This window comes from Crocodylus siamensis, chromosome 5, assembly GCF_052110815.1.
Source record: "Crocodylus siamensis isolate JL-2025a chromosome 5, ASM5211081v1, whole genome shotgun sequence".
Classification (NCBI taxonomy): domain Eukaryota; kingdom Metazoa; phylum Chordata; order Crocodylia; family Crocodylidae; genus Crocodylus; species Crocodylus siamensis.
Genome location: NC_143399.1, coordinates 171,801,814 through 171,816,801, shown reverse-complemented (window position 1 = coordinate 171,816,801; position 14,988 = coordinate 171,801,814). Strand labels below are relative to the sequence as shown.

Below are 14,988 nucleotides of genomic sequence, written 5' to 3'. Positions count from 1 at the left end.
GGCAGGTACTTAATAGACTGAAGATTGCCCAAATTGTTTGCCAAATATTAGGAAGAGGGGAAAGATAAGCAGGAAGCTGGATTAGAGAGTGAAATAGTAATGCACTGAAAAGAGAGCTGTGTTCTTTGGGTAGCTGATTTGCAACAAATAAGGCTACTGGTTCTGGCTGCATAGGCAGGAAGGAGGGAGATGTGGTGAGTGGAGGAGATCTATCAAAGTGAAGTTACACCATGTACTTAAATCATACTAAATCTGAGGGCCACATATGGTTCTTGAATGACTCACTAATTTGGACTTCATTTGGCTGATATGACTTGGGACACAAAAGTTTTCCTTAACAAAACTAAAAAATGAAGTGGCATTAAAGTTAAAACATGCTGCCAGCGGTCTTGTTGGGGTTAATTGTTATGGGTTAATTTTTTATTTTTTTTTTGCCTACCCAGCTCTGATGTGCCACTAGAGGGCTGAGGAGCAGAGGTGTGGCTATGCTTGGAGGGGGAGGGGTGATGCATCCTGGGATGCTGGAGGACTCATAAGTCTCTGTGGAGCCGTCTGAAGTTTCCTTAACAGGAGCCAAGTGACGTGGCCCAGAGTTTGCAACCTCACCTGAAGTGGCCTAACGTTGAGACTCAGAGGTCACTGTACACATGCAGAAGCTCACATTTTAAATGCCTTTTAGTGCAGTCTAAGTGTAACCTCACTCTCAAGACTCCCAGAGGCAGCAATAAAAAGAGAATAACTTTGGTGGCGGGTGTTGTCCACCTTTATTAGGTCAAATGGGGGGGAGGGGTTGGGGGGAACCTAGGAATAGAGGTTCGTGGCGGTGGCTTTTAACTAAGTGTGTGTGCTATGGATGTGTGCGCACACATGCACTCACGCGCACGAGAGATCCTTCAGGGCCAATGCCTGGCCCAGCTCGGAGGAAGCCGGGGCCCAGGGGCAGCTGCTACAGAAGAAGAGCGGGATTCATCGCCCACTGCGCGGTCCAGGGCGCCGGGCGGGGAGTACCCGCGCTTTCCGGGGGCGCCCTGGCCGGGGCGGGGCCCTTTCCGCCGCCCGGGAATGCTTGTTTCCCGCCGGGGCAGCGGCTCCTCAGTGCTTCCGTAGGCGGCTTCCCCTGCTACCATGGCGACGGCGCCCGGCTTGTGTTGGTGCAGCCGGGGCTCCAGCGCGCCGCAGCCATGTCCTCGCTGGCGCGGCCCGAGCCCGCCCGGCCCCTCGCCCTGGCCCCGGGCCTGGCTCCGTCCCGCTCCCCGTCCTGGGCCGCGTCCCGCTCCCCGTCCCGGCGGGCCGGCGCGGAGCTCGGCGCCGGCCAGGTGAGCGCGGGCGGGCGCTGTTGGGAGGCTCTGGCGCAGGTCACCCGTGTGACTGGGGGGTCTGCGGGGCCCGGCGGTGTCCTCGCCCGTTTTAGAGCGGCCTCAGAGCTGCAGGGCTGACGCTTGGCAGGACCCGGACCCGGACTCCTCCCCACCCCGTGGTGGGGGAGGGAGGCAGAGGCACCGCCCTGGGGCTGTAGTTTCCCACACTCCAGTCCAGAGAGAACCGTGGCGGGATGGGTCTGGCAAAACTGTTGATGGTGGGGTGGGAGGGATGGAGAAGGAAGTGGAGGGGAAAAGATTTAAATAGAAAAGGACTACAATCTTCGCTGTGTGTCAGTGCACTGGGATTGGGCATGAGTAGGAGTGGGGTTGGGGGCAGCAGGGGTTGTGCTGCCTGGGAGAGGGGAGTCGTCCTGGCCAGGTGGGGAGACCCTGGGGCTGGACAAGCTCCAGGTTCTGCAGCTGCATGGGGGAGCCCCAGGGAGCCTGCTTCTCTGGGGCTCGAGCTCAGGCTGCAACAGATGAGGGCACTCCCTGCTTTGAGCAGAGGGGCAGGGGCTGGGCCAGAGGACAGAAGTGGGGAATCTCCCTTGTAGCAGCCAACAGGGGGGGATAGAACATGGTATAGTAGATTCCCTGCTCTTCATATGGACCAGAAAGCTTTTGAGGGGGAAGGAGAGAGAGTAAGCCCTCTCTTTCAGGAACTGGAGGGATGATGCTTCAGACATGCGCAGGCAGGATTTTGCTGCAAAAACCCGACCCTAGCACCGGGACCTCTACAGCTCCAAAAATGGATGAAGTAGTAAAGGGCTGCAGCCACCAAGGTCTTAGTCTACACTTGTAACATGATCTAAAGTTGAAACCCACCAGTTTTCCTATTAATTTCTTTTCCCTTTATGCAAGGATAAAGTACTTAAGATAATTGCAGGTGTTTATTTCAATGAGTGATGTTTCATATACATGGACATGCTTGGGCCAATATGAGGTTCTGTATTACAGTTCCTTGTTATAACGTGGGATAGATCAGCATTGTAAATGTGTAGTGTGATCATTTTAAATGTATTTAAGTTCAGTCATGGCAAAACAAAAACTTAAGCCAACTCCATTTGTCCCCAGTAAGGACCAAAACTGTATTATTTAAAACAACGTTTAGTTATCCAAGTATCAGTACAGAAATCTCTAAAATATCTAATACAGTGGTTCTGAATGTTTTTTATACCAGGACCCATTTGTAAACATTGAAGGCCAGTCCCAACCCCGTGCCCCTTGCTCCCAATCCACTTCCCCAGCCCTGCAGTATGTGGGGTAGGGGGTGGGTGTGTAACGCATGGGTGGCCCCAAACAGCCCCTTGCAGGCTGGACCTCTGACAGCCTGCAAGAGACAAGCCATGGTTTCCCATGTTTTTCTCCATTTTTAAAGTTCGTTTGTGACCCTTTCATATATTCTTGCAACCCATGGGTTGAGAAACACTGATCTAATATAAAGTAAGTATTTTGTTATCAGAAGCCTCAACAGCAGCCAAAAATAGAAAACCCACAAATTCCAAAAACATTCAACACTAGAAACATGAGAAAACTCTCTTGTAATTTGGGCTTTATAAAGGAAATGACTTCTCAGCTCAGCTGTAGTTAGTGCAGTGCTTCCATTGGCCTTCAGAAGTGCTACCATCCCAGTCTTATTTTTAGTTGCTAAAGTCTGAAATGGCTGAAGATGTACTGTAGAAAACTGTACTAATTACAGATATTCTCACCAAGGAATTAATTCAAAGGCCAGTAAAATCCATGGAAAGATTCCATTAATTTCAGGAAGCATGAATCAAGTTGTAAAGCCATAAAAACAATTATCTAGGGGATGTTGATGAAGGCTACAAATGAATGACAGAAAAGTATAGCTTTTCTAGATGAGCTGGGGAAGTGGTAAATTAGGGGATGCATAGATCTGGAATTCCATCTAAATAATGTTAGAGAAAAGCCATATTTTTGCATAATAAGGCTATGATTCTACAAGACCCCTAAAGACTTGGGGTTAGAGCCACAAAGGGACTTTGTTGTGACATTTAAAATCATGCAGCTCCAGCAGTAGATTATGCAACCCTGCATTTGGCACTTCAGAATAGAGTTCACTACACCCAACATGCTGTCCTCTCCCAGGACTCTAGATTGTACAAAATATAGAAACAGTCCTTACAGGAAATACTGGAATCCAGTATTCTTTTCCAGAGTGTGACTAATCATTAAATTAGATAATCATTCTCCTTCTCTTTGGCCTAAAAAAATCTTACATTTTTTGCCGCACATTTGGCATAGCTTCAGCAGGGGGAGTGAGATAGAGAGTGCCTTCACCTACAGGCCTGGTAGGTGGGAAGTTGGTTTTGAAGGTGGGAAAAGACAAAGGAGCACAAGGAAACCCATCTGCTAAACTATTTCAGCTATTACTGAAGTACTGTAGCTAGTTACTGAACTTGTGTGTAAAAAAGGTATATCATCATAAACTCTTCCTCCTGCAGGCGTGTTTAAAAGAGGTGGCCAGAGCCACTGTGTTTTACATGTAAATCAGCTCTCACTCTTCAGAGTATACCTACTCCACTTCTCAAGTAACATAGGCAAAGGAATGCCTATTTAAGGATTCCAACCAAGTATAGGCATGAGGTTAGGGCACCTATACACATGCAGGGAGGCTGCTATGAGTAGACTCGATTAATCAAGTCTTCTGAAGCGTGGTAATTATCATGCTCCAGCAGACTCCAGCATCACATGTATCGGCATCCACACACTGAAAAATGGTTGGAGTGCTTTAACTAAAGCTCGTCAAATGAGCTTCAGTTAAAACGCCCCCCGCTACCATTTTTCAGTGTAGGGGCACTGATTCATATGATGCTCTGGGCACTTTAATTCGAGTGGATCTCAGAGCCTCTCTAATTAAAGCATCCCCTGCCCCCCATTCCTTTAGCATGTCTATAAGTGCCTGACATACCAAGACAGAGGCACTTCAAGGTATGCACAGAAACAGACCTTTAGAATAATAGAATCATAGAAAAGTAGGACTGGGAGGGACTTCTGGAAGTCTTCTAGTCCAACCACCTGCTTGAACCAGGGTCATCCCTATCCAAACCACCCTACACAAATCTTTTTCTAACCTGCTAGCAAAGCTACACAATCAGCCCTGTTTTTGTTTGTTTGAATTTTCCATATTTCAAGCCAAAATGGCCAAAACAATTCCAAATCCATGACTTAGTAGAGCCACTTATGGTTCTGGGCTACTGGCAAACATCCTCCACCTCCACCCCCACCTGGGGCAACAGATATTCCCAAATCCTTTGGCGGGCATCCTATTTGCAGGCCTAAGCCTTGAAGATTGGGGTTCGGATGCCCCTGAGTTTCGTTTGCCCTTAGCCCTAAGGCCCCAGGAGCAAGCTAGGGAGGAGTCTCCCAAATTCCATTAAGTGGCCATTAAGCCAAGGTTAACTATGCATTACCTACACTGGTACTAGTATTTCCCCTAGGTAAGCATAAACTACGCTTGATCTGAGCCTTCAAGCCCAGTTACACAACCACAAGTTTTAGCACCTGAACCTGCTGTAGGTAAATCAAGGGGACAGCAGTGGCCAATGTCCTGCTATAGATGCCTTTTGGTAAGGTGCCTTCTTACTGAAAACATAGGTGCCTAAGGAGCCTAACAATGGGGCTTTTTCAGAACTGTAGTCTTGGATTTAGGCACCTATTAACTCCCAATTCAGGTGCCTAAGCCCTTTTCTGGATTTGGGCCTCAATTACTATGTACGACATCAGTAGAAATTTTCAGTGAGATTAAACATGTTTAATATGAATGGGAAATTATAATTTAAGATTTTAAAATGTATAAATACTGGAAGAAATTAAGAACTATGTGTTTTTTGTAGGATATTCAGCTGCAGTCTCTGGACCTTAATCGCATCATCAAGCTGCTTGAAGATCCAAACTCAGTAAGTACAGCCTGGGGGAATATATTTATAATACATTTTTATTGCATTTGATAATTAATAAGGTTAAATAAAACACTTGCTCTGCTTCGTTATACAGGCAAAAGTAAGCTAGTCAACCTTGAGCTTCAGTGATTAGGACTACAAGCTATGGAACTGGAAGAATTACCCTGGTACAATTACAGAATAAGACTTTCTTTAAACATCTTTTTGCTGTAAGGAAGTAAATGTGCCCATAAGAATTTATGATTAAATACTATATCAATAAATATGTACCTTTTGCAAAAAGTTACTGTAACTATACATTTATAAAGAATTGAGAAATGGCTATCCTGGCTGGCTACCTGAAACCCACCACTAAGGAACAATTACATCTAGAATATAATTGCCCATATTAACTGCTAACAGTTCTCTAGGGTTTGTTTGAACTGAAGGAGAGAATAAAGCTCTGGAGTCGAAAACAAATGCATTCAAACAGAGGCACAGAAAAGCACCAGCAATTATGTCATGGACTCAATAGACTCTTTTGCAGACTGTGAGAAAGTTGGACGTGTTTATGACTAGGTACAAGAGTAAAAAGTTGCAAAAACTGAATCATTTATAACTTTTAAGCAGGAGCTTAATTCATCAAAATACTAGGTTTTGGACTGATACTCAAAGGAAAACCACTCTCTTTTTCCCTTTTGATATACATCAGGAGTAAGCTGTACATGATTTACATAAGATACCTTGAGTAAAATTGTGTGATACACCTTTTAGAAGTGCAGCATGCCATGATGCAGGAGGAAGAAAGCTTGCAGAATTCTGACTTACCAAACAGCCCTGATAGTGCAGCTCTCTAAGGCAATCTAAATTTTACAGGAGCTTCATGTGGAGCCAGAGGTATCCAGAATGGTGAGAGGAACACACTATGATTCTGCAACTGCTTTACCCTTAATCCAGGAGTGGGCAATAATTTTGGTGTCCTCTTATGGACTGCATCTGCCCCCTCCACCCCTGAGCTGTAGCATGCCCCGATTCTTTTTTCTCCCCCCTCTCCCTCCCTCAAGCTGTAGCATGCCTGTTCTCCATTCTGTCTCTCTCTCTTTCCTTCTTCCCCCTTCTTTCTCTCCATCTCTCTCCCAACCCCTCACCTCTTTCCCTCCCTGAACCTCTCTCCCTTCCCACCTTTCTTCCCAACTGCCCCCCCAAGCAGTAGCATACCTTCATACCCTCTCTCTTCCCCCCACTTCCTGGAGCTCTACCATACCCCAGTCCCATCTCTCTCTCTCTTTCTTCCCCATTGCCCCCCACAGCATTGCTGTAGCATGCCCCAATCTCCATCTCCACCCAGATCCTGTCAGCCCCATCTGTCCAACGCAGTGGATGCAGTCCAGGGTGGGCACCAGCATCAACCGTGGATGCACCCAGCAGGTTCTGGATGGGGATTGTGGCATCCGCCTGGTTCCACAGTTGATGCCATGTGTCTGTGCTGGAGGAAGCAGTCCTGCCCACCTGCCCTATGCAGCAGAAGCCATCTTGCCTAGAGCCAGAGCCAGTGACCACCTGCAGGCCAGATCCCGTGAGTTGGTAGCTGCTCACAGCTGGATACAATCAGTTGGCATGCTGAATTCAGCACATGGGCCATGTTTTGCCCAGCTCTGCCTTAATTCCTAACCCAGCACAACCTGTTTACTAGGATTTGTGAGGGGCTCTGCATAAGATGGTTACACAGAGCATGTCTTGGGAAATTCTCAACAACAAAAAGGAGCTGGAAGGCTATAGCAACGAAGAAAATCTCTCCCAAAATGTTGACAACTCTGATGGAAACTTGCTTCTTGAAAAAAGACTTGTGAGGAAATTTGAGAATTAGGTGTCTTGGTGTGGGAGGAATAACTTCCACAGGATTACAGCTAATGGGAACTGCAATGGCAAATCAGAGGATGAGGCCATTCAACCCTCTATCCTCCCAGTAGTAATGGTTTAAGGCAGAAGAAAGTTAAAAAATATTCCTGTTCAGTTGTTCATTTTTATATTAAACTAATTCCTTCTTGAACCATTCAGGCTGCTAGCCTGTTTCATGAGACATGAAATTTAATTACCTATATAGGACTTTATTCATCAAGCTACTTAAACACGTCCTTAACTTTAAGTGTGTGCATAGTCAAATTGATGGAACTTAATTACTGTACATTGCAGAGCTACAAATATTGCTCATTATTAGGCTATTCGGTATTCTTAGTCCAGCTATACAATATCTAAATTATCTTTTGAGATATTGAGTTCTGTAACTTTGTGTCCCACAAAGCATTATTTCCAAACATTAAGGATATACCTAAATATTGAGACTTTGTGCATAACCTTCTTAATATTCAGTGGGTACGTCTACGCTTGCCATTAGTGCACACGAATAAACTCTAGAGCTTATTATTTGGAGTTTTTTGCTCCCAGGTGCACCGTTTGAACATGCGCCCAGGAGCAATTAACTCCAGAACAATCAACTCCACAGTTTTTTTATGTACAGCATGTGGAACCTGATCAAAGCAGCCCCAGCTGGTGGTGGGCCCCGGGGGTCAGCCTAGGGCTGCTCTGATTGGGCTCAGTGTGCTACGGAGGGATTGTGCGGGACATGAGGCAGCTTCCCCCACTGAAGCATCCTCATGCTCTAGCCAGCCAGGTTAGCATCTATATGTGTGCTGCTGTGCACAGAAAACTCTAGAGCAGGGTACTATTTACAAGTACTACCCTGCTGTGGAGTTTATTAGTTTTCTGAACCCTAATAATGGTGCACATGTAGATACTGAGATTTTTACTGTGGAGCTAATTAGTCAGCTCTACAGTAAATATCTCATGTAGATGCACCCAGTGTTTCCTATTCAGCCATTCATCTTGCGTCTTAATTATTACTAAGGCTGCGCAAAGCTTTGGGTGCTGATTCAATTTGGAGGAGATTCAGCGCGATTCAGTGGCTGAATCTCTGAATCCGAATGGAATTGGGAGACCAGTAAAAAGGTCGTAATTGATCTGAAAGTCTGAATCAATTCAGAAAAGATTCGGAGAGCTTTGGAGAGATTAGGAGATTCAGGCAGTCCCTGTCCGCCACTGCAGGAAGGACCTGGATTCTGCCCGTAAGTAGGTGGTTGCGGGGGAGGGGCTGCTTCAGCCCATTGATGGTGCTGGGAGGGAGAGTGGGCAGGGGTCAGGAGTCACTCAGGGGAGCTGGGGAGCAGGCAGGGGATGTGGCCTGGTGGGGGTCTCCCCATGGTCCCCTCCCCCCTCCTCTAGGCCCCCACCCTGTCCCCTACTTACCAGCGTGGAGTCTGGGTCCAGCTCCCTGTGGCAGCAAGAGGGGACTGCCTGATTCTCTCCGAAGCTGTCCCAGCCCCATCAATAGCTGGCTGGCCTGACCCCAGCATCCCAGCTCTTTAAAAAAACAAACAAACAAAAAAGCCTCGCACTCACCGGATGCTGCAGTGGCCATCAGGGCTTCTGGGGGCTCATGGCAGAGGCCCCCCCCCATGTAGCACAGGGCAGTGGGCTGCAGTGGGGATCACCCCCTTGCCTGGCAGCAGCTGGTGAGTGTGGGCCTTTTTTTTTTTCTTCAAAGAGCTGGGACACAGGCCTGGGTGCGGCAGCCATTGATGGGGGTAGGGGATGGGGCCTGTTTGATTTGGAGATTCGGCGAGTTCAGCAGCAGCCAAATCTCTGAATCAGATTCAGCTGAATCAATTCAAGACAGTGATTTGAATCACTGAATTGAATCAGGATTCCCCAAACTGGCCGAATCCGAAGCAAATACTAGCCACTTTGTACAGGCCTAATTATTACATCCTGTTAGGCTTTGACAAATGCAGTCTGACTGCGCTGATACTTCATCAGAATGCAGTTGCAAAAGTCATTTTTTAGTTTTTCTTTTTTTACTATCCTGCCCCTTTGATTGCATTCCCCCACTGGTTTCCCTTTCTCCTTCTCCACTGGTTTCCCTTTCTCCTTCTCATCAACAAGGCGGGTTTTCTGTTTCCCATGGAAAAAAGGAGGAAAAAGGGGATTTTCCCCTTTACTAGAGGGAAATGCAGATTTCTCATTTAAGTGGAGAAACCTGTGGATTTTTCAGTTTTGCAAAGAGCTCTCTGCAGGCTGGCAGAGCTCCAGCCTGCTAAGCGGAGCAGGAGGAGGGCAGTCAGGCAGGGGGTGCCGTGTGCATGTGTGCACATAGACATGCACATGAGCACTGGGCAGCCTCAAAAGCAGCTCCTGCAGGTAAGTGTGCTGGGGTGGGAATTGAGGTTACCATAGGGAGGGAAGGAGGGAGTTGGTCAGGGCTGGGGCTGCTGCCCAGCCAGGTGGTGCATGAGCCTTGGGGCCTGGAGCTGCAATGCACAGCTGCAGTGCCCCAGTGGAGAGCAAGATGGGCCCATGGGTAGTTTGTCTGGGGAGTGAAGGGGGCTGGGGCCATCTCTCTTCCGCTGGACGTACTCCCAAAGGGATGAGGGGGGACCTGTGCTCCTCATATCTGTGTACAGGGTGGAGGCAGGCTGCCTCTTGCAGGCTTGAGCTCCCCACCCTGCCGCCCTCCCCCCGGGCTGCCTCAGCCCAGCAAGTGTGACTTGGCATTGCAGGGAGCAGTGGGGCTTCACGGGGAAGTTTGTTGCTGCTGCAAGCTCTGCACTGCCCTGGCTACATATCCCCTGCCTGCGTAGCACCAGTGAGGGGCACAATCTTGCATCGCTGCCCCCCTGCTGCCATGTGGGCAGGAGATGCCTCACTAGGGTAGCGTGGAACTCACAGCATCAATAAGCTTCCCCACACAGCCCTGCTCCGCCCTGCCCTTCAACTGTGGAGGCCCCGAGGGAGGGCAGCAAGGCGGGGAGCCTGAGTCCGCAGCGGGCAGCTCGTCCCTGCCCCATGCACAGATCTGAGGGGCATGGGTCCCCCTTGCCCCCCTGGAGTGCACCCAGCAGCAGGGAGCTGGCCCCACCCTGCCCAAGCCTGCAGCAGGCAACCGCAGGAGTGGGGGGGTGGGGGAGGGAGCCGGGCTCCATTCTGCTGCAGCAGCCACCACCTCCTGCTGGCCCTGTAGCCTTGGTGGCTGAGGGAGGTTGGGGGGGGGGAGCGAGGGACACCAGAAGGGCTGGGGGGTAGTGAGGAACCTTTCATTTTAATCATGAATTTTGGGCAGTTTATCAGAGAATTTGCAATTTTTTTTTATCAGGGAAAACCAAGATCCCTGCTAATCAAACATAAGGTCATAGAATTACAAAAAAGTTAGCCTGGAAGGGATCTCAGGAAGTCTAGTCCAACCCCAGGATCATCCCTGTTTAAGCCACTTCACTCAAGTATTTGTCTGATCTGTTCCTAAAAACGTACAGGAATGAAGATTACTCAGCCTCCAATGCTTAGCTACTCTCTTTGTTGCTAGTTTTCATATTCAAGATCTTTGACAAACTATCTATACCTGGCTTATGTTACTGAAATGTTGAAATGATATGAGACTCTTGCCTCTAATGAGCCAGTGATGCCAACACCCATGTCTCACAAGCTAAATGTTCGAACAAGCTTCATGCTTTTTTCATGTTGCCTCTCCTTCTTGGGGTTAGTTGCCTGTAAACATTCAGAAAACTATCCCATTGTCCCTCTTCCGATCCCTCCTTCAATTCCCATTTGCTTTAGTGCTGGTCCAAGACTTGACAATATGCTTTTTATTGAAAGGTGCAGGGTTATATTGTAATATTACTAGTCTGTGATTGAAAAATTGTCAGTGAAGGCAGAAAAGAAGCAACAAAGGGTCATGGTATAACAGTTACAGTGACAGAAGACATATTTAGAGCAATAACCTGCCAGAAATGAATGAGAATATGTCACATAGTTGCCTGCCATATCAGGAGACTGAACTTGATGACTTGGGAGGGCCTGCCAGTCCTTCTTCCTATGAAGTATAAAATTTCTGAATAAATCTTTGCTATATCAGTGCATCTTTAATTAATATAAATATGACTAACTATAAAATTGAAATGCCATCCCATAATTTTATCCAGTCACTGTATTGATAATGCTGATGCTCTGCTTCACTCATCTGATAGTGTTGTTAACCTACAGTACTGTCCAAGGATTTAATACGGTGGCACCCACACGTTCAATAAACAAGTCTGCTAGGTTGAAGAAATGTTCATCTGAAAAATGTTGTTTGATCAGGAAACTGATCCTGCTGCAGAATACTTTCCAGATTTCATATCTAGTGACTGCTTAATCTTTTTCCACTTGCATTTCAATGTAGAAGAGAATACACAAGCTTATTTAAGGTGTAGAGGATGAATGCAATCATAGCTCCTTTTTCCCCCCCCCAGAATAATTTGGAAGAAAAACAGCTGCAAATTCTCCAGAAGGTAGTGACGCACTTCGAGAATGGGCTTGTATCCTTTTTTCTACTCTTTGGAAAAGTAAAGTTCAAATAGGATGTGGTGTTTTGTGCTTGTTAATATTTTAATTTTTCAGCAAAGTGATTTAAGTTTAGCTGGATTTCATGTAGAAAGTCTTCTCTAATAGCAGCTGTGTTCACCTCTGCTTTAATTATTGGCACAGAAAAGGCTTTCAGATGGACACAGCATCCCTAAGGTTGTTTAGGGTGAAAAAAGATTCTTGGATGCTCAGAAGTACCTGCCACAAAGCTTCAAAAGCTCAGTCAGCATGATGTAAAATATGATGACTGCACATCAAACTCAGCACAGACAGGTAGTCTAGTGCGAGAGTGATTAATGTTATGGAAGTGCAGATATCAGCAACAGTGACTGCTGGGCATAAGGTGATATTTTAAAGAAAAACAAATCCAGAATAGCTAGCTAAGATACATTATGAAAATTAACGAAGGTAATCACAAGTAACAGATTTCTAGGAATTGCAGGTGATACTGCAGTGCAAAGATTATTTGTGTTTGGGACCAAGTTTTCAAAGTTGGATGCTTAAAATTAGACACAGTTCTAAATCTACCTCCAGGTAATTGTTGCAGTGCCTCAAATCTAGGAACCATGTTCCAAGAGACTAAGGCATTTAGGATCCCTATAGAGTGAGTGGGGAAACCTAGACACCTTCCATCTGCAATCCAGCAGTAGGCACAAGGATGTGTCTGAACTCTACTCTTCCTTTGAACATAGATATCTGACTCAAAGCTACATATTAAGTGCATATGTTGTTTCAGGATCCAAACCATCCCAAGTGGGAAGCTTACTTGAATCTGTACGTCTAACAGACAGCAAGACTGTCTACAGGATAAAACATAGCACCTTTCCTTTACTCATGTTGCTTTGTAATGAGCTGCATGCATCGTATCAGCATCAAACACTCGCTCTGTGGCCATCTAAGGAATCAGGGACTTAAGTGTCCCTAGCACCAGTCTGGATTACAACAGAAAGTAGATGGAAATTTCATAGATTTCATAGATTTCATAGACATTAGGGCTGGAAGGGACCTCGGGAGATCATTGAGTCCAGCCCCCTGCCCAAAGGGCAGGAAGTCAGCTGGGGTCATAGGATCCCAGCAAGATAAGCATCCAATTTACTCTTGAAGGTGTTCAATGTAGGTGCTTGAACCACCTCCGCTGGCACACTGTTCCAGACCTTGGGGGCTCGGACAGTAAAGAAATTCTTCCTTATGTCCAGCCTGAAACGGTCTTGCAGGAGTTTGTGACCGTTCGACCTCGTCATCCCTTGGGGCGCTCTGGTGAACAAACGTTCCCCCAGATCCTGGTGGTCACCCTTGATAAATTTATAGGTGGCCATCAGATCACCCCTGAGCCTGTGCTTTTCCAGGCTAAAGAGTCCCATGGCTCTCAGCCTGTCATCGTAAGATCTGTTTTCCTGACCTCTGATCATGCGCGTGGCTCTCCTCTGGACTCTCAAGCTTCTCCACATCCTTTTTGAACTGTGGATGCAGTACTCCAGCTGCGGCCTCACCAAGGCCGAGTACAAGGGAAGAATGACGTCCCGGGATTTGCCCGAGAAGCATCTATGGATGCAAGCCAGCGTTTTGGTCCCTTTACTAGCCGCAACATCGCATTGCAGGCTCATGTTCATCTTGTGGTCAATGATGACCCCCAAGTCTCTTTCTTCTGTAGTGCTAACCAACGTAGCACTGCCGAGCCTATAAGAGTGCTGCAGGTTTTTCCTCCCAAGGTGGAGAACCTTGCATTTTTCGGTGTTAAACACCATGAGGTTCTCGTCTGCCCATTTGTTGAGCTTGTCCAGGTCAGCCTGGATCACCCGCCTGTCCTCTGGCGTGGATGCTTTGCCCCAAAGTTTGGTGTCATCGGCAAACTTGGCCAGTCCACTCCTGGGTATGTAGGGGACAAATCTGGATTGTCTAAGGGGATGCTGACTGATTTGGATCACTTTTAAGAATTAGGTGCCTAAACCAGATTGGTTTTGGAAATTAGGTACTCAGAGGGCTAGAACAAATCAAGAATTTAGGCACCTAAAGCAAACTAAGCAGAATTTAGGTATCTGAGTCCAAAATTAGAATCCATCTCTCCCTTTTCTCCTTAGTTGTGGAATAAATCTGGAAGCATCTTAATTTAGTGGGTGCTTCCATGTTTAATTGTTTTTTTAAGTTCTATAGACTGCTAGACCAAAATCCAACTCCATCTATAAAGTGGTAAGTACTATGTATGTGGCTAACTTTAGCTGTATAAGTAGCAGTTAGGTCTTTATACACAGATTTTATATATTACTCCTTCTGGGAGGAAGTGTAACTCCACGTGAATTGCAAAAGTGGAGGACACAGACCCTCCTACCTTTTAGTCTAGGGGCTAAGACACTTGCCAGACATAGGTTCTAGGCCCCTAACAGCCAGAGAGGGTTTGAATCTGTATCTTCAACTTCCCAGCAAAATGTCCTATTTACTAGGCCCTGAGCTAGACAGGGCCAAGAGTACCCTCTACCTCTTCTGTTGAAACTAACCCACTGAGTAATCTGGGGGTTAGTTTCAACAGAAACTAACTGAAGATATATGGAGCTGGAAAAAGAGCAAACCAGAGAGAACATTTCAGCTTTGTGCCCTAACCATTAGGGTACAGAATGGTGCTGCTTGTTCTCTTTCTCTGGCCCAATGAATCTTGAATTTGCTGAATACTTGGGCACCTAAGTCCTTTGTTGCATTTGGCCAATAAACCCACATTTAGAAGTGGCCCAATCAGAGTTGCTCAGTGCTGACAACTCCAAGTGAATTGGTAAGAAATTTAAATCAGAACTATAAATGCTTCATAACTCTTAAAATCATTAGCTGCCTCAATAAGAATTTACATGCCTCATTTTAGCTATCTAACTCTGAAATGTGGGCCTGAGTTGTTTCTTTGTAATGCTGGAGAATGTTACCATAAATATATTTCCATTTTTATTTCTAATGCTCCAGAGTTCAAACAATTTAATTTTCCTTAACTATTAAATATTAAAAGCTTCTTAAGGACTTAGCAGAGATATTTAAAATTCTTAACCTATGTGCAGAAAAAATTCAAGACCAGGAAGCTTTCATTGAGCCTACATGTGAAATTCTTAAAATATGTGGGTAAGTACCTCAACTTCCCTTTAATAAAGAGCACCAATATTTTATATCGTATGTTACAGAAATAATTTTAAATGATTTACCCAACATTCCTGAGATAAGCAAGCCCATCCCCCTTGTCCCCAATCTTTCCTTCTCATAAAATGATTTTTCCTGGGGTCTGATTTCTTTAGGTGCAAAAA

The 14,988-nt window shown here is 46.3% G+C and overlaps 1 protein-coding gene across 3 annotated transcripts in view; it reads left to right on the top strand.

The window, feature by feature from the left end:
* Positions 1–801: 801 nt before the first annotated feature.
* CFAP69 (cilia and flagella associated protein 69) overlaps positions 802–14,988 on the top strand; it is a 59,289-nt gene continuing 45,102 nt past the window's right edge. For 2 of the 3 annotated variants that reach the window (XM_090047119.1, XM_090047118.1), the window contains exons 1-4: positions 802–1,316; positions 5,219–5,281; positions 11,602–11,667; positions 14,700–14,809. In XM_090047119.1, the coding sequence (XP_089903245.1) occupies positions 903–1,316; positions 5,219–5,281; positions 11,602–11,667; positions 14,700–14,809 (653 nt within the window). In that variant the 5' untranslated portion in view covers positions 802–902. The remainder of the gene's footprint in view (positions 1,317–5,218; positions 5,282–11,601; positions 11,668–14,699; positions 14,810–14,988) is intronic. The other variant, XM_090047120.1, reaches the window with a different exon arrangement.